The sequence below is a fragment of the Xenopus laevis genome, chromosome 2L (genome assembly GCF_017654675.1).
Source record: "Xenopus laevis strain J_2021 chromosome 2L, Xenopus_laevis_v10.1, whole genome shotgun sequence".
In the NCBI taxonomy this organism is placed as follows: domain Eukaryota; kingdom Metazoa; phylum Chordata; class Amphibia; order Anura; family Pipidae; genus Xenopus; species Xenopus laevis.
The window spans coordinates 132,155,465-132,174,989 of NC_054373.1; the positions used below are offsets into that span (position 1 = coordinate 132,155,465).

Below are 19,525 nucleotides of genomic sequence, written 5' to 3' on the forward strand. Positions count from 1 at the left end.
AAAAGAATGACCTGTTATTTCTCTTTGATACAACACGAGGCAAGGTTGCTCTATGCCATGTCAGTAGCAGTCCTTTTTGGAAGCTTTTTATATTAAAGTGAGTAAAAGCTGGATAAAAAGCAAAGCCACAAATCTAAACATCAAAGTCACCATACCCAGCATTTATAAGCAGCATGCACATATTGTCCTGCCCCGTTTTAACCTCCACAGACTCCATTTTGCTACAAAAAAGCAAACAAAATGTGACGCAGCCCAAACAGCTGAAGCAACATAGTGCTTGCATGGACTTACCCCGAGTTAATGGATAGCTTTTCCTGAAGTCTGGGAAACAGAATAGTTATAGACATTTTAATTTAAAATGAATCAAAATTTACAATGTGCAACGCATGATACAAATAACCAGTTGAAACAACTATATTCAGTCTGCTATGAAAAGCCAAGTCAGGATGCCAACCAAAATACTGCAGTCTTTACAAAAAAGGTAAATAAAAAAAAAATCATATGACACGAAAACAAACACACACCACGGACATGCAATGTTTGCATAGCTCTGTTTAATCAATCGACATTCCAGGCCAAAACAGAATTCTCTGATGGCAACACATGGCCTGGACTGAAACAGAACATCTGACAGTTGCACAAAAGCACAGGGTTTGTACTATGCCTCCTCCCCTTCCCTCTCCCACCTGTACAGCCCTGAATGGCTTTCTAATTTCGATATGGACAAATGAACACATAAATGAGTGCCACATTTGTGCAGAAGTAGAATTTGCATAAGAAATGATTACATATTGTGTACTGGAGAAAAATATCAGACATGTTTCCCATATTTCTCTTAGAAACCCTTTTGTTATTCATGCAAGAGTTTTTTTTTCCTTTACTAAAACTAAAAAACAAAAAGAATTGCTGATTCATAAGCTTGGTAAGGAGGATTTCATTATTTAAAAACAAAACACTGAAGCATGCTGCTGACAACCTGCAAGCAACAAGGAGAACACCAAAGTGCTATCTGACCTTTCAACCAGCAGTCTTTTCTTATGCCTTGCTTTGCTGGCCTCCCTAATCCACTCCCACTTTTTAAAGTCCTCTTCATTGCAGGGCCCAGGGATAAAACTTTTTGGTGTTAATGAACTGGAAGTCTGGCCTAAGTTTACTTTCCTAGTCAACATATCATCTTTCTTCAGCTTGTCAGACATCTTTACCACACGTCCACAATTATCCTCTGTAGTCGATTCTTGCTTTTTATTCACAGGGCAAAGGAATTTGGACTGTATATCTTCTGGTAGAGTCCATGGCTCTGGAAAAGGCACAGGATGGTAATTGTCCGGTGCACCCGATATATGTACTTCTTTTGGTTCACTCTGAACTCTGCGATTCGTCATATCATCCTTTACTAAATCTGGAAGTTCTGAATCCTCTGGCTTTGACTGACATATAATATCTTTTTCTAGTTCACAGACCCGAACTAAAGGTGTCCCAAGGTTGATAACCTCATTGAGATGAAAGGTTCTGGTTTTCCGTGTAAATAAATCATCATTTTGTAGATTGGGCAACATTTCCATGGCATCTTCTTTCTGATTACTTTGCACGTATAGTGGCTTCTGACAGGAAGTAACAACTCTAGGACCAGATGTGGGGTCACTTTTAGATGTCAAGGCATCAGATGACATCTTTTGTAATGCCTGAAGTAATATAAATTGACTGAAGTATCCAAAAACATGGAGATAAAATGAAGAGGAACCCATGAGAATTTTGTTAAATGCACAGCATCTCTTCTAAATAGGAAAATGCTTCATTAATTCCTTTAAAATAATTCACACACAACAAGCATGCTGAAAATTGTTGTTGAATTTAGCGTTTTCTGCTTGGGAGCATCAACAATGTTCCAACAATAAACTAAAATTTATAAAATGGCAGCAATGCACAAAAATAAAATAGGTCAACCATGCAAATCATGCAATTTATGCACCTTGGTTTTTCAGATGCATCTGTCTCATCCATGTTGTTTTTTGTGCTTGAGGCAGACTGTGAAATAGAATCTCTGTTCAATGCTGAATCAACATTTGTTGTCAAAGCTGACCCGTGACCAGATGCCAACAGAAAGTCTAAATTCTGTGCAGAATTCTTACTGTATATTAAATATATGAAATTAGAGGTAAAACCTTAAATGTAGATTTTTGACATTCTGAAATGTGTAGAAAGAAAAGAATGCTGCTAAAATAAAGCATCTAGTTAAATAATATCGAACTTTGTGTAATTTCAGGAATAGCAATAGTTTTACTTGCTACATTAAAGCTAGCTCAGACACACAAATACAGATACTAATACATATACCACCACAAGACTGGAAAATACACTTCCAGATCTCCAAAAGTAGGAAAGACTGTAGGATAAAGGCAATGGCAATAAATCTTAGCTACAGAGGTGGCTAATGTCCTCTAAAAGCTTTCCCGCTCTTAGCAATATTGTAAATCGCTTGAGGGAAATATATGCAGAGTTTATATCTACTGCAGCTGTATTGTTAGTAAAAAATAAGTAAACAAAATTGTAATTACTATAGCCAAATTAAGATCAACAACGTATGCCAAGGTGCAATAAAAAGGCTCTTCCAGCCCAAAGATTGTGGCCTTGTTTTTCATTGAACGTCTACAATGAATTATACAAGCAGTCCATGAAAACAAACCTGAATCCCTGAAACTCATTGTACCAGCGTCTGGAATGCACTCCTTTTCGAATTTGTTTTCTAAGTTGATCATCTTCTTGTGCAGAGAAATTGGGCAACAGCATATCAATTGACGATTTGGACTGAGGAGTAGACAAGCCAACTTTTCGAACATAAAAATCATCATTCACAAGATTCGGAACTTCTCTTGTAAAATCGTCATCTTCATCTGATGTCAGACTGGAGTATTCAAAGGAATCCTTTAACACAGTTTTAGTTTTCTTCTGTCCATCAGTTTTCTGGTCTTGGCTAACATACAAAACAGCCAACCAGTTAGCATATATCCTCTGTCCATATCACACAGCATTCTCAGCATGCGTAAATGCATATTGCCCATAAGATATGTCCAAAAATTAGTTCATCGACGTTGCACATGGTTAATTTGCCAGGAACAAACGTGTTAGTAGGATGTTTGCTTGTTAGCAGATTCTGAATCTGAGAGTATTTAATGAAAAATGTTCTACCAATGCAGAGCTAGCAAAGCAAATGTTGCAGTTTCTAACCTGTGTGGCTGTGTCTGAGAGGCGGGTTGAATACCCTTACTTAAAATGTGACTTAAAAAATCACCAGAGGTAGCAGAAATAGGTGCTTTTTTGTTTAAATGAAATTTCCTCTTTGCTAAATCATCAAGCACCAAATCCGGCAATGGTCCATCATCCTCAGAGTCCGAACTGCTTGAAAAAGAGGAAGTCCATGATGAAGTTGTATAAACATGAAAACTTAATAGCTTACCATAATCATGTATAGCAAAGGAGTTAAGTTATAGCAACATGTTCTGCACATATTGAAAAAGAGGAAGTCGACAAGCATGATACATGAATTGCTTACCATGAACATGTATACCTGAATGGACGTAACTTACAGCATTAAGCAAACACAAACTTGGAAGCATAAATTATATTTAGCTTTTATCTGAAACCAAAATTCATTAGACACAGAAGAGAAAGTAATGTAGAGAATAAACGAGTATTGGGCTTTTAAATCGGTCTCTAAAGGAAGACTTCAGTAAGCCAAAGGACTGCATTACCTGGAAAATGTGCCATCTGGCTCGGTGAAAACTGGGCTTGCCCAGCTCCTCCTGTTATCTTCATTTTTATCTATGCGTTTTTTTCTCAGTGGTGCTGGCATGTTATTGAAGTGTTTGGTTTTATTTGGTAGAAACTGATTAAAATTTGCGGTCACTTTAGGCTCCATGGCCGACACCCTACGATGGGACATGTCATCTTTGCTGCTGTCCTGCATTTTGTCAGTAAGTTCAGATTCTGTCTCACTTTCTACTCCTGTAAATAGGTAAAAAAAAATACTCTTTTAGTAAAGGAATACAGTCATCAGATTTATAATACTTTTTAATAACATATACAAGCATAAAAGTTTGGGTTGTCTAATTTCACGAGGTCTAGGTGTCATAAATTTACATGTATGGAATTTGTTCCTCTTCCATAAAAAAGTATGTATTCTACAATTTTAATATTGTATACTTTATAAGATAATGTTGTATGAATAAGCCTTTTGTATAAAGAGCATATTTTAGTGTGTGAGACTGCGGCCATGATACTGAAGTCCATATTCAGAATCCAAGCCATTGCAGAAAACAATGAGATACTTCAGTATTACAAACTTCAAATGAGAGGAAAAACACAGCTACATTTTATTTTATAATTGCATAGAGCATAGGTAAATACATTTTGTTTTTACAACATTGATTTACAATTAAAACACATACAGTATTTTCTCAAATAATTATCTCCAAAAAGAAATTTTACGTAGGTAAAATATGCTCTGAGAAGTTTACGTTTATGAAAAACGAGCACTTTTCTGGGAAGTGGAAGAATTTTAAAAAGCAATAACATACAGTTAAATGCAATTTATTCATTCAACATTATTGAAAAAATACTCGCATGTGTTTTACTTTGATGCAATTTTCACCGTTCAGCTGCATGTACGCGCGCGCGTGTGTGTGTGTGTGTGTGTGTGTGTTGTATGTATGTGTGTAAATACATATAGACAAATACACAAATACAAGAGTCCTCTGCACTAAACCAGAGGACTCTTGTATTTGTCTATATAATATTATATATATATATATATATATATATATATATATATATATATATATACACACATATATATACATATATACACATATATATATACATATATATACATATACACATACATATATACATACATACACACACACACATACATACATATATACATACATACATACATACATACATACACATACATATATATATATATATATATATATATATATATATATATATATATATATACACATACATACACACACACATACATATATACATACATACATACATACACACATACATATATACATACATACATACACACACATACATATATACATACATACATATACATACACACATACATACATACATACATATATATATATACATACATACATACACACACATACATACATACATATATATATATATACATACATACACACACACACACACACACATATATACATACACACACACACACACAGTTTTATGCACTAGCTCAAAAACATACCTTCGCTGCTCCCTTTAATGGTTGTGTCTGATGAGAAGCTTGTATAAGACTTTGAACCAAAAGAGTCCAAACTGTCCCAGGAATCGTCTCTCTTATGAACAGTGGGAGAAGTAACGCTGTCTCTTTGTTCACTATACCACAAATCACTACAACCACTATCTCTGCCGCTTCGTTTCAAACTGCTGGATTCTTCAAGCACCTAAATTTCAGTAAAAGTAAGAACGTTGTTTATTGTCAGGGTCTTCGTTATTATTCTAGTGGTGTTTCAGAATTTTTTTTGGGGGGGGGCAATATGAAGACTGGGCACATACTACTAATACATTTGTTTCAGAAATAGTTTTTCTTAACTGCCCATTCTTTTTTTCAGCTGCCTACAAAATTCCTTCACAACTCCTGCCTCTCCAGATACCAAAAATTCTGCAATAACATCCCTTTCCTCCTATACAGTGTCTGACTGGGACACCAGGGGCCCACCCAAAAACCTTTGACTAGGGGCCCACCAATTAATCTTAGACCAGGAGCCCACTCCCAGTACTATTTTTACTCTACTCACTCAACCTCTATTCTCCTAGTCTCTTTTCATTGCATACTATAATCTATTATTCCATTTATTTAGCCTCTTTGTTCTCATAGAAATAGGGAATGACCATGAAATAAGACAAAAGTTTAGCAGCATAAGGGCCCACTGACACCTTGGCCCACAGGGACTTTTCCGGGTATCCCGGTGGGATAGTCCGACACTGCTCCTATGCAAATCTAAATGCTGCACAAATAAAGGGATGACATAATAGCCTAAGAATTCAATCAAATCAGAATTCTTTTGCACATTTTGTTCACTGGAACTAAACTATGACTCACAGGCATGGAAATCTGAAAGCCCTTCAATTGGCACAGAGTGTCTGTTTGGTAAGGTGTGTATGAAACCAGTCTGCATGCACATCACTCAGCCCTAACATAGAGAATTAGATCACCAAGTAACACACAGTTTCATTTTTCTGCCGCACCTTTATTTTACAGCCTATTTTTATTTTCAATGTTAATGCAAAGCTGCAAGACCAGAAATTGAATCCAAATTCCCAATAGAGTTCAATGTAGATGTAGAAAAGGCTTCAGATTACAATCACTTTATATTTTTAAATTTCTGATTTTTACACTAAAAACCTTTCTTTTTAGTAATTGTGACATAGCATGCACTTTAAAGGGGTGGGTCACCTTCAAGTGTTCAACTTCAACTTTTAGTATGACATATATATATATATATATATATATATATATATATATATATATATATATATATATATATATATATATATATATATATATATATATATATATATATATATATATATATATATATATATATATATATATATATATATATATATATATATATATAAATACACAAAAGCCATGAATATCCTGTAAATTATATCCTTATAAACGGTGAGTAGTGATGTCATCAGTTATAAACGGTGAGTAGTGATGTCATTTCTGTCACATGACTTACTAAAATGTGTGTATTATAATAAATAAAGTACCCCCAGTTGTAAAATATGAGGATATTAGAAGTTACCTCGGAGTTCCATGACCTGTATAAAAACACTCGGCCTTCGGCCTCGTGTTTTTATATGGTCATGAAACTCCACGGTAACTAATAATATCCTTATATTTTACAAGAGGGGGTACTTTATTCACTATATATATATATATATATATATATATATATATATATATATATATATATATATATATATATATATATATGCTAATTCTAAGCAATTTTACAATTGGTCTTTGTTATTTATTTTATATAGTTTTTTTAATTGTTTTCTTCTTCTTACTTTCTTCTTCTAGCTTTCAACAGGGTGTCTCTGACCCCATCTAAAAACAAATGCTCTCTAAGGCTACAAATGTATAGTTAATGCTACTTTTTATTACTCATTGTTCTATTCAGGCCTCTCCTATTCATATGTCAGTCTCTTCTTCAAATCAATGCATGGTTGCTATGGTAATTTGGACCCTAGCAACCAGAAATTGCAAACTGAAAAGCTGACAAATGAAAAGCCAAATAACTCACAAAGAATAAAAAATAAAACCAAATTGTTTCAGAATATCACCAAATTGTTTCAGAATATCACTCACTACGTCATACTGAGAGTTAACTCAATGGTGAGCAACCCCTTTAAAGCCACTACAACTGTTTTTATGCAAAATTCTCTTTTATATAGTGTTACCCGACTCAAAACATTTCTTTGGATATACCAAATGGTTAGACTTCTTAAAAATGAATATTTGGCTTAAAATACCATTGACCTTTTATGGGATAAGCACAGCTCTTTCTCACCTTAATCAGAGTTTGCCCCAATAAGCCTTCAAAAGCCTTTAGATTCAGGTAAGGACCATTATAATATGAATCACCTTGTGCTTTCCTTCCTAGCCAATATATGGTGATCAGAACCTGAAGGGGTAAAAAAAAGGCAACAATCATTACTAAATATTTGCAAAATATTAATATTTTATTTCTCCATCAAGCAAGTATAAGCAACGCGCGCTCTATCTCAACACACTCTCAAAGCAGAGCCAGTAATATTATTGTGCTGGTATTCAATAATGCAGACATATTCTGCAGCTTTTAAATTGCACTTTGAACTGCACAAGGAATCTGCAAACTAAAATCCAAAGCCTTTTTTTGCATGGAGACAAGACAGAGGAAGCAGAGGAAGCAGAGGAAACAGAAGAACACATTTCCAGCCGCAGTTAGAGCCTATTCACAGCACCCATCACAAAACCCTTTTTAGTCAAATGCATAGGCTATAGATTTGAGTAAAATGAAAGTCATTCTACATGTGGCCCACGCTATGGCCAACACCAAACATGCACATCAGGTATCCTTCATGCCAGGCTAGCTTAGCAGACACATGCATCTTAAATGAATACAGGCTTTAGTTATTAAATAAAGATTCTCTTTCTTGCTCGTGTATGTGTACACAGAGAAAGTATTCAGACTTATTGTAGAAAGTTAACTATAATACATACATTTTTTAATCTTCTATCTGTCTCTTCTTGCCTGAAAAACAAGAAAAGAAAAATTAAAACAAAAATACGAAAATAATAAGTGGTTTCCTATAGTACTATGTGGTTAAAAGGAGAGGATGACACAGTCCAATGACTTGCACAACTAGTTAGAAATAAAGTTGGCTAGTATTGTCTAAGCTATAGTTGGTAGATTATTGGCCCATGTGTAGAAGGTCAGAATGGTTACCTCACCAACTTATATCTGGTTAGGGTTTGGCAAGATATTGACCAAACAATAACCTTTAAAAATATATGGCCCTCAGTTGATAAGTAGCTGGACAATACTCTGTTTTTCCCTACTGTAACATTTCCCAAAATGTAATAAACATTGATTTTATAATAAGAGTGTCCAACTTAAACATTTGGCTATTTAGCTTTTAGCAATATACAACTCTAATCATAGCACTGTACCACAATGACCACTGATCTTTCCACTTGACAGTCTAGGCCTCATTTATCTAGCCTGCTTTCTTACATGTATACAATTACAGTGCAATGAAGACACTGGGTGTTTCTGTCATGGTAAGAAGGGGGTTGGTGGGTTGGTTGGTAACACGAATTGCCATAAATATGAAATAGAACAGCAGCCACATGAGCTAAGACAACAGTTGACAAGGAGTGTTCCTCTCCATTTTAGGTTCATAAAAGTGTGAGAGCATCTCATCTTATCTAAAAACAGCATTGAAAAAAATATTTTAAGACAGTCAGTGTGGTTTATTATTTTTAGATGTTTATTTATTTTTTCCCACTGGATAACCTCACAGAGGGTTTTGTAAACTATGGATGCAATACATTTTTTCACCACATTTACAAAGTAAATAGAATATGATGGGTAAGAGTACGGTCTTTGTTTTCAACCCCACAGCTGACAGGGATCGTGTATTTGATTTAACTGAAGTTACTGTAGCTGAGACACAGCACGCCTTCCTTTTAACAGCACAGTGCAAAACTGCACATATTAACACAATGTCCCATGCTGAGAAAGCCCAGTTTGTTATAGTGTGTATCAAGTCCAGAACCTGAAACTGAACACATACTTGTTGTCAAGTAATCAGAGCAACTATTTCTGCAAAAAATAAAAAAAATCATATTTCTCAGCATTGTACTATACTAGGTATAGGTAATATTCAGTGCTAGAATCACAACTCCCCAATTCCCCTGCTAGAGTCTTAAAGGGATCCTGTCATCAGAAAACATGTTTTTTTCAAAACACAGAATTCTGCACTGAAATCAATTTCTCAAAAGAGCAAACAGATTTTTTTATATTCAATTTTGAAATCTGACATGGGGCTAGACATTTTGTCAATTTCCTAGCTGCCCCTGGTCATGTGACTTGTGCCTGCACTTTAGGAGAGAAATGCTTTCTGGCAGGTTGCTGTTTTTCCTTCTCAATGTAACTGAATGTGTCTCAGTGGGACACGGGACAAGTATAATTACCTGCAAGCACAACATTGGTAAACTGGGGTATAAAACACACTTATGTTAAAAACTCTCTCTTCCCAATAAACAACATGCTGATTTCCATGTTTTAAAGGAGAACCAACCACTAAAAATGAATATGGCTACAAATGCCATATTTTATATATTGAACTTATTGCATCAGCCTAAAGTTTCAGTTTCTCAATAGCAGCAATGATTCATGACTTCAAACTTGTCATAGGGGGTCACCATCTTGGAAAGTGTCTGCAATCACTCACATGCTCAGTGGGCTCTGAGCAGCTGTTGAGAAGCTAATTATCAAGCAGAAAATGAGGTTGGCCTGTAATATAAGCTGATGCGACAAAGCAGATTATTAAATTCTGATGCTAGCTGCACTGGTTTCTGAGCTGCCATGTAGTAATTATCTGGATAAATTACTAATCCACTTTATATAGTGACATTTATATTCTATGTGTACTTTACAGAGTCGGTCCCCAGCCCACAGCATGTGCAGTGAATCAGCAGAAAAGATGGGGAGCTACTGGGGCATCTTTGGAGACACATATCTTCCTTGCTAAAGGGCTGTGGTCCTTGGGCTGGTACAGAAGCACAAAACATAATGTACAACATTTCTAGACATTCTTTAGTTAAGCTTTAGTTCTCCTTTAAAGGGAAAGTGTACTTGTTACTCAAAGGCTTTTCCTGAAAACAGTATCAAGATTTTGTGCCATCACAGCATCAAAATTCAAAACAACAAACATCCATGTTTACATCCATCACTGTATAGTTTGTTAGAGTGGTTAGAGATATGATCAAAGCCATGAATACATCCACAAAACTAGCCACTGATCTACTGAAAGCTAAATCAAGGGAACTTTCTTCTTGCGGCCTATGGCGTCATTGGGGATCACTTATAAACTATGTGCAGCACAGAATAATATAAGTGGTCAAGATAGGAGTATTTAATGTGCAAAAACAATTGTGAATTTTTATTCATGCTGCGAATGTCCTTTAGCGCTTTTTCAATATGGCATAATGGCAAATTGTGAATATTTATGTGAGGTACGCCACAGCTTTGGTGGTGGAAAACAGTTTCCACAAATGGCGAATTTATATTCGCAAAATTAGAGACTGTGCTATATTCACGCATAACGACCTTGCACAGTGGCCGTGGTCACACACAAACACCCAGGATAGACTACTATGGAAATCATGCTGACTTTGCCGGTGCAGATTATCAATAAATATGGTTTACACGTACCCTTACCCTAACACTAGTCCAGATAATTGCTTAACATACCAATGCTCACCACACCTATGCTAAATGACAGGATAATTAGGGTTGTCCAACTCGCAGCCTACTTTAGGGCTCTTACACACAGCAGTTTTTTTCTGCACTCCCCTGCGTTGTGCTTTCTTCCGTTCAGCTGCAGGTGGGACACAGCATGTTGCATTTCCCCTGTGTTCGGTGCATGCGTCTGTGTGAGTACAGCCCCCTTCACAATAATTGAGTGCGTCTACTCTTGCGCTACCCTGCGGCTGAATGGAAGAAAGTGCAACGCAGGGGATCGCATAAAAAAATTGCTGCTGAACACAGCTGAACTATAGCCCTAGAAATAAAAGGAATTATATTTTAGCCCGAATAAAGTATGTGCATCAAAGGAGGAACATTTCTTGTAACAAACTGGCATAGGTTCAGGCAAGAAATATCAGTTCAAACAAGCTATTTTTTATTTTCCACTCTAGTGATTACAGGTGACTGCAGCATGTTTCATAAACTACCTTAATGGTTACTATGTTGGTGACTGGAGCACTTTTCATTTCCTACCCTCATGGTTAATGTATTGGTGACAGGACAGCACATTCCATTAGCAACAAGTGGAATATCGCGCTGCCTATTCTTATTAAAGACTTGATTAAAAGCCTATATACACCGAAGAGGCAAAAAAAATAAGCCAAAAGCAAGTACCATTTGCAGTAGTAATTCCATATAGCACTGGGAAATTACGGATATGTTACATAGTAACATAACAGCGGAGATAAACAAGTCCACTTTGCTCAAGATAACTATGTCCCCAGTGGCATTCCTCTCCTGGTTTCCACAGTAGTGTTTATTGCTCAGTAAACATGAGATTTTTAACCAAGTGTCAATGATACAGTATTATTTTACAGACTGTTTTTACAGGATGGCACCAAGTTAACAAATTTCAAAAGTCCAGCAAAATATACATTTGTGCAACTTTAAGACATATGCTTTAATTTTAAACCAGTTTTAAAGATCAATGACACAGAGAGGTCACTGGGGAGACCAGAACTCTCTACTAATTTAGCAGAAAATCTATAAAATGTGAAATGTGCTTGAAAATGCATAATACATTGATAATACCACCTCTCACTTGGAAGGACTGGGCGGGCGCATGCAGGCTTTAGAATGCCCTGTGTGCAATTACCCTTAAAGGAGAATTAATTGCTAAAAATAAATATGGCTAAAATGCTATGTTTTATATACTGAACTTATTGCACCAGCCTAAAGTTTCAGCTTGTCAATAGCAGCAATGATCCAGGACTTCAAACTTATCACAGGGGGTCACCATCTTCGAAAGTGTCTGTGATACTCGCATACTCAGTGGGCTCTGAGCAGCTGTTGAGAAGCTAAGCTTAGGGGTTGCTGCAAATTATCAAGCAGAAAATGGAGATTGGCCTATAATATTAGCTAATGCTACAAGGCGGATTATTAAATTCTGATGCTAGCTGTGCTGATTTCTGTGCTGCCATGTAGTAATTATCTGCATTATCTGTATTATACAGATTCTAGATTTCTAGCCTACTTCTTTAGCTTTAGTCCTCCATTAAAGTAATTGTTCACCTTCAAACAACTAGTTGTTTTCAGATAGATCACCAGAAAGAACGTTTTCCAATTACTTTCTATTTTCTGTGTCACCGTTTTTCTAATATTGAAATTTAAAGTGTTATTTTTCACCTTCTAAAGCAACTCAGGGGGGGGGGGGTCTCCGACCCTGTAAACTGTTCTAAATTGATATATTTAGTCAATATATTTCTTATATGTGTCCCTGCTGAGCAGAATCTCTGGTCTGCACCTGAATTACTGAGCTGTCAAACAAACACCAGAAACAGGAATATTCAACTTTAAACTTAGATTTTGGACAAAACAGTAAAACAATAAATAATGGAAAGTAATTGAAAAAAGTCTCTATTTCTGAGGAACAATCTGAAAACAACTGAACAGAAAAGTGTTTGGAAGGTGAACAACCCCTTTAAGAATATGAAAATACACGGACAACCAGTTCTCCTGTACATACTAAATATTCTGTTTACTTTGACCAAAATGTAACAGCTTGGAGTTCAATGTCTTCACAGCAAGCACTCACAAGGTGCTTCTATTATGTTTTAAAAAAAACATACAGTAACTGTATTGGATGTTTCACTTCCTTTTTTACTACTTTTTAAAGGGGAAATGTAATAAAAGGTGCAAAGTCTGCTACCGGTCTAATAACCAATAACCAATCAGCAGGGAGCATTTAGTATAGCTAAGCCAAATTATTATCAGGCTTTGGCACTTTGGGAACTAGAGTCTGGGTGGAGAACTGACTTCTGCTATATTGTTTCAAGAATCGAAACCAGGAGTGCAGAAAGGAACAGGCAACTAACTGCTAGTTGCACAAATCATTTTCAAACCATTTCAATTGCTCATGTATATTGGAAAGTCACTTAATATGTTGCCTTATGAAAGAGAATATAATTCTATTTTTGGATTTATTGCATCAAAAAGTTACACACATTATAAAATATCCACTAAAATATGGATACATCAGTACTGATACAATAGATAGTGTTGAACTTAAATTTGTTGAGAGCTTCCCTATCCCTCAGATGTTTATTTGAATTGCCCTTCTTCTATATTGCTCAACCGCTACAAGGAACCATTGAACAGATTGTTTCCACTTGTTGTTTTATATTATTGTAAGACCTCAATTAAAATCATAATTTGAATGCACTTTGTTATGAGTGCTGAAAACAGCAGCTACAGGTATAAGACTCAAATATTAAGGCACTGAGCAACATTTGCCTTTGGATGAAAGAATTACTTGCAACTCAACAAACCTGCTCTGTGCAAGGCTGACAAATACAAGCACAGCTTCAGCAAAGACATGGCTTTATAGGCAGCTCACAGAAATCTACAGACAATTGTACGTCTGCTGTTTGTAAAAAATAGAAACACCCTAAAGTTACACATTGCTATTTACAGGCTGCTAAAATGTCCATGGACTCTAAACATATTAGAATGACTGAGATGCAGCAATTGCATTTTTGAGTTAAGCTGTACAGAAAAAAAAAAGGATTGCATGTGTATGTTTAAATAATATTTTTCCAGCTCTATTTATTCTTTGCAAATGACAATCCCAAACAAGCAATGGAAAAAACAACTCCAGTGAAAGTCATATAGAAACCTATGGCTGCATTTTCTGTAGACAGGTCTTTTCATATCTACACCCTGCTCAGCCTCTAGCCAGAATCTACTTAGAATTATTTGCATTGGCATAGTTTTTGTCAGGTTTCCTCTATACAATATGAGAAATGTCTGATATATATTATAAACAGATATGAAAACTTACTTCTCACGGCAAGGCAAGGTGTAAAGCACCATGTTTTTGGCACTTTGTTCTACTTCTTGTACCCAGAGGCACCTTGCAATTTGTAATACATCCAGTGTGGGGGCAAGAGGTACCCATTAAAATGCACACATTAGGGAATGCCAAGGAACTCATAGTGCAAAAAACTATTTCTTTTGCACTTTGTGCCTTGCTAATGGCAAGTGGAGTTAAGTGCAGTCCTAAACTGGCAATTGCAGGGGAGCCCTCACATTAACATCATGCAATTGAAAAGGCAAAAATGGACTGTGCATGGGTCCTAAGTTGGGCAACATGCACTCCGCAGTGCTTGTTCCATTGGTAAATACTGTATAATGTAACCCACCACAGTAACATTTTTCTTATACTAAATGGTTTCTTTAGATGCGACACCCATAATCTCTATTAGCTTGTGGCTTTATGTATTAATGTATGTTTATTTTTGCTTTGTATATTTAGGAGACACACCTGTCCAGGTATTTTGATGTGCCCAAATGTCAAAACACCTTGCATCAGAGTAAAGCAACTGGTGCACCTTCCATGCTAGTTATCAAAGAGCATTTCACAATAAAATGGAAGATAAGTCATGGAAATATGTTGCTTAATATGGATGACATGGTCACAAGCTAAGCAATTTTAAACTTTATCTAGTTTCAGGCTGGTCATACACACAGATATGAAGGCATAAGAGTATTTCTATTCGGATGCAGAAACACAGGGATATTCAAAGTTAAGAATTCAGCATGCACTCTAGCCTCGGAAAGTTAATATTTAATAGAGACCATATTAGTTTCTCATTTACGACCAACTAAATGAATATTTGTGATGACAAATGTTTAGCTGTTAAGTTATTCTGACAAATCTCATTATCTCAGGAGTTGCCTTGGGTGTGACAAAACAATTAAATGTACAAGTACTCTCTACAACAATGTCTCCTTCCTACCGCAAATCCTACATGTAATTCACAGACTAGGCTAAAAATAAAAAGAACACACTATTTATATGCATTTGGAAAATGAAAATCATTTGTGTTGCCACAGGAAATAGATTTGCATTACATGCCGATGGTGAATAATAATGTGCAGTCAAACAATACTGGATGACTGATGAGTTCAGCTATAATAATACAAAGAGCACCATATTATACAATGACGGCACAAAATGTGGGTACAGATATAGGATCCATTATTCAGAATGCTTGGAGCCTGGGGTTTTTGGGTCAACAGGTTCACCGTACCTTAAGTCTGCTAAAAACTAGGGATGCACCAAATCCAGGATTCGGCCTTTTACAGCAGGATTCGGATTCGGCCGGCCGAATCCTTCTGCCCGGCCGAACTGAATCAGAATCCTAATTTGCATATGCAAATTAGCAGCGGGGAGGGAAAGTGCGTGACTTTCGCACTTTCCCTCCCCGCTGCTAATTTGCATTGGGCGATGCATTCCTGTAATTCAAGGGTTTTTTTTTTTTTTTTTAAGGTAGAATTTTTTATTTTGTTTAAGAACAGCATATAATAACAGAACTACATTTGTCAGTTCAGCAATGTTGTCATAGCCACTTATACAGGGCAATAAATTAGTCAGTACATGAGCTTTTACATCATCCAGCATTTCAGAATAAGCTTTCAACATTTTCAAAGTGGTGGAACACTTTTATAATGTAAGTGCGTGACTGAACGTAAGTAAAGGGCAACATTTTATAAATGTATAGATATGTACTTTACTGTCATGTGATAAAGGTGCTGCACAACTGAAGGTCATTTATTTTTAGAATATGGTCTTTTTTTTTGGATTATGCTCAAAGCTATATATATACACTAATACACACACATATATATATATATATATATATATATATATATATATATATATATATATATATATATATATATATATATATATATATATATATATATATATATATATATATATATGTGTGTGTATTAGTGTTTAGATTCAGTTTTAGATTTGGATCAATCTTTGATAGGAGATCCTGTATTAGGCAACTGAAAGAAATATTGATTTAGTCACAAAAATTTATGCTAATTAGTTTAACAAACAGGACAATGCTGCTAGCTCCATTATATGCAGATATCGGTGTAAAACTCAAGTCATATTATAAGTATGGCACCTAGCTGTAACATCTGTCCAACATGTATGCCTGATAATCTGCAGTGTGCCTTGACATAACCATCGGATGAATTCGGATGGCAATGATGCACCATTCTAATTGGAATATGATTATGTTTGATATGTTTTAGCACAATGGCATTTAGAGTCCACCCATGGTGCAATGTAAATTTCAGACAAAACCCAATATGTTTATTTGTAAAAGATTGCGCAATAATTACATAAAACAACTATTAGTCAACACCTGTGATCACACGTGTTGAAAGAGCAGTTTATTTACAGCAACCACAAATCAAGATCTCTAGTGGCAGCTAAAGGGTTACCAAAGTGTTGCATAACACCAAAACTATTCTAGCCCAAAAGGGCAACTCAGTTGCTCGAAATAACTAGGAGTGTCACTTGGACGAAAGAGAAACTGACAAGAGCTAAGCATTTTCAATGGAAGCTATGCAGACACTTTAGTCCTATGCTGCTGCTAGAGCCAAGTTTCAAGTGTTTGCAGTCTCTCAAAGTAAGCTGCATGCATAACACTTTTAAAAGAATAAAATATATGTCTAAAATAATAATGCTGTTTCAGCTTCTAAACCAGTAAGTACCTCTCAATACACGTAATGAGATGGAACAGAAAGCTGGATGGTCTCCAGCGCAGTCTACTGGTAATGAAGTAAAAAGCAAATCCTTCCAGAAGTAAACATAAAAAGTCACTTTAAAACATGATCAATGGGACATCGTGATCCAGAATATAGGCGTTCTCTTGTCATCGCAGTGTATGCTGTAACCTAGCACTCTAATATAGCCACTAGAAAGTTGAACTTGAAGGCCATTTAGGGCGATATGTCGAAAAAACTAATTTGTTGTGAAACACTGGAACTATGGTTCTGGGACTACAGAAGGAGAGTGTGCAGGTGTCTGGTCTCTGGTTGATGTACTCCCACAAGCAGATAACACTGACACTCTAGTAAAGTGGAAATTATGCGGGTGAGAAAATGTTTCTTATTATTGAACTTGGTTCATTATCTAATAGAGTATGTGGAGCTTTCTAAGTATTTTTTATTGCCTGTGGTTTACGGTGCAGTTTAGACCTTTAGACTTGTTTATTTCACTAGTAAAATGAAACTGAAGGCAATTTTCTACAAATTTTTGAACAATTTTTTGATGGCAGAAAGGAAGAGAAATCATTACAATAAAGGTGGCCACAGATGTTACGGAATCCATTATACGGAAACCCATTATCCAGAAAGCTCCAAATTACAGAATGGCCATCTCCCATAGAGTTCATTTTATCCAAATAATCCACATTTTTAAAAATGATTTCCTTTTTCTCTGTAATAATAAAACAGTAGCTTGTACTAGATCCCAACTAAGATATAATTAATCCTTATTGGAAGCAAACCCAGCCTATGGGTTTATTGAATGTTTACATGATTTTCTAGTAAATGTAAGGTATAAAGATTTAAATTCCATAATACACCAGGTCCCGAGCATTCTGGATAACAGGTTCCATAAGGTTCCTGTATAAGCTTCAGCATACTGAAATGAGAGTTTTCTAAATATAATCAGTTAGAAATTCTGTACTGTTTATCTTTACTATCCGTCCCTCAGCATCGGTTTCTCTTTATTCTCTCTTCATGCAGGAGTTGGGTGTCAGATAATCATTGACATTTAGATCCAATATATCTTATAGGGGGCTTCTTTTGCCTACAAGACGTATTAGAGCTCACTCTATTAAAATCACCAGACATGGTGTCTCTCTACATGCAAGATTTGTGCAAAAGGCAGTTATTTTGTTAGATTTTGTTTGTACTGAAATCAATTATTTGAGGTAGCTCTAATACATCTGCTAGGAAAGGAAGTCCCCCTATAAGATATATTGGATCTGTCAATGAATATCTGACACCCAACTGTTGCATAAAGACAGAATGTAGACAAACAGATGTTGAGAGGGGGGATAGTTAAGATAAACTTGATTTCAGAAACAATGCAGAATATTTAATGGACTGTATTTAGAACGTTTTTCATTTCAGTGTAATGAAGCTTATATAAAATTTTAATTTTTGCGATAGTTCTCCTTTAAGATTTTTAAAAGATCTTTTCTTGATCGTAGGACTAAGCTTATCCTATAACGATCGTTTAAATGTATGATTTGTCCATCAATTAATAACCATTTCAAGCAATAGTCTAGTTGAAATTAGGAAAACCGTGGTTAACCGTCAGCTTGTCCCTACAAACAATTGGACAATGGATAAATCTATAAAAACTGTGAACTATAAAAATTTTTCCAACCTGACTGATTTTCTGACCAGAAGAAAAACCGATGGATTCGTAATCGTTCGGTGCCGACTATCTTCATTCATTTCATCTACAGAACATGCCTACAACTTTGAAGATGTTTTTTTTTTTATTGTGAAGCAAACAACAAATAGGACAAAATAACAGAAATCTTCAGTGTGCATAACTGTTCATCCCCCTAAAGTCAGTACTTTGTAGGGCCACCGTTTGCGGAAATTACAGCTACAAGTCACTTTGGATAAGTCTCTATGAGCTTTCCACATCTTGCCACTCCTCAAGGAAAAGCTGCTCCAGCTCCTTCATGTTGGATGGTTTTCGCTTGTGAACAGCAATCTTCAAGTTTGACCACATACTTTGACTAGGCCATTCCAACACATTTTAATTTTTTCCTTTACACCATTCGAGCATTGCTTTAGCAGTATGCTTCGGCTCATTGTTCTGCTGGAAGGTGAACCTCTGTCCCAGTCTCAATTCACAGGCAGACTGACACAGGTTTTGCTCAAGAATATCCCTGTATTAAGCACCATCCATCTTTCCCATGACTCGGACCAGTTTCCCAGTCCCTGCTGCTGAAAAACACCCCCACAGCATGATGCTGCCACCACCATGTTTCACTGTGGTGATGGTGTTCTTGGGATGATGGATGTGTTGGGTTTGCGCCAGACATAGCATTTTC

General features: G+C 35.9%; 1 protein-coding gene across 23 annotated transcripts in view; it reads right to left on the reverse strand.

Annotated features, from left to right (window-relative positions):
* Positions 1 to 19,525, reverse strand: part of lmo7.L (LIM domain 7 protein L homeolog) — a 111,554-nt gene that overhangs the window by 34,574 nt on the left and 57,455 nt on the right. For 12 of the 23 annotated variants that reach the window (XM_041580789.1, XM_041580796.1, XM_041580794.1 and 9 more), the window contains 9 exons: positions 8,327 to 8,357; positions 7,635 to 7,748; positions 5,291 to 5,489; positions 3,750 to 4,002; positions 3,226 to 3,393; positions 2,684 to 2,971; positions 1,970 to 2,128; positions 1,015 to 1,701; positions 292 to 321 (listed from right to left, as the gene is read on the reverse strand). In XM_041580789.1, the coding sequence (XP_041436723.1) occupies positions 292 to 321; positions 1,015 to 1,701; positions 1,970 to 2,128; positions 2,684 to 2,971; positions 3,226 to 3,393; positions 3,750 to 4,002; positions 5,291 to 5,489; positions 7,635 to 7,748; positions 8,327 to 8,357 (1,929 nt within the window). The remainder of the gene's footprint in view (positions 1 to 291; positions 322 to 1,014; positions 1,702 to 1,969; positions 2,129 to 2,683; positions 2,972 to 3,225; positions 3,394 to 3,749; positions 4,003 to 5,290; positions 5,490 to 7,634; positions 7,749 to 8,326; positions 8,358 to 19,525) is intronic. The other 11 variants (XM_018244704.2, XM_041580804.1, NM_001135230.1 and 8 more) reach the window with 7 other exon arrangements.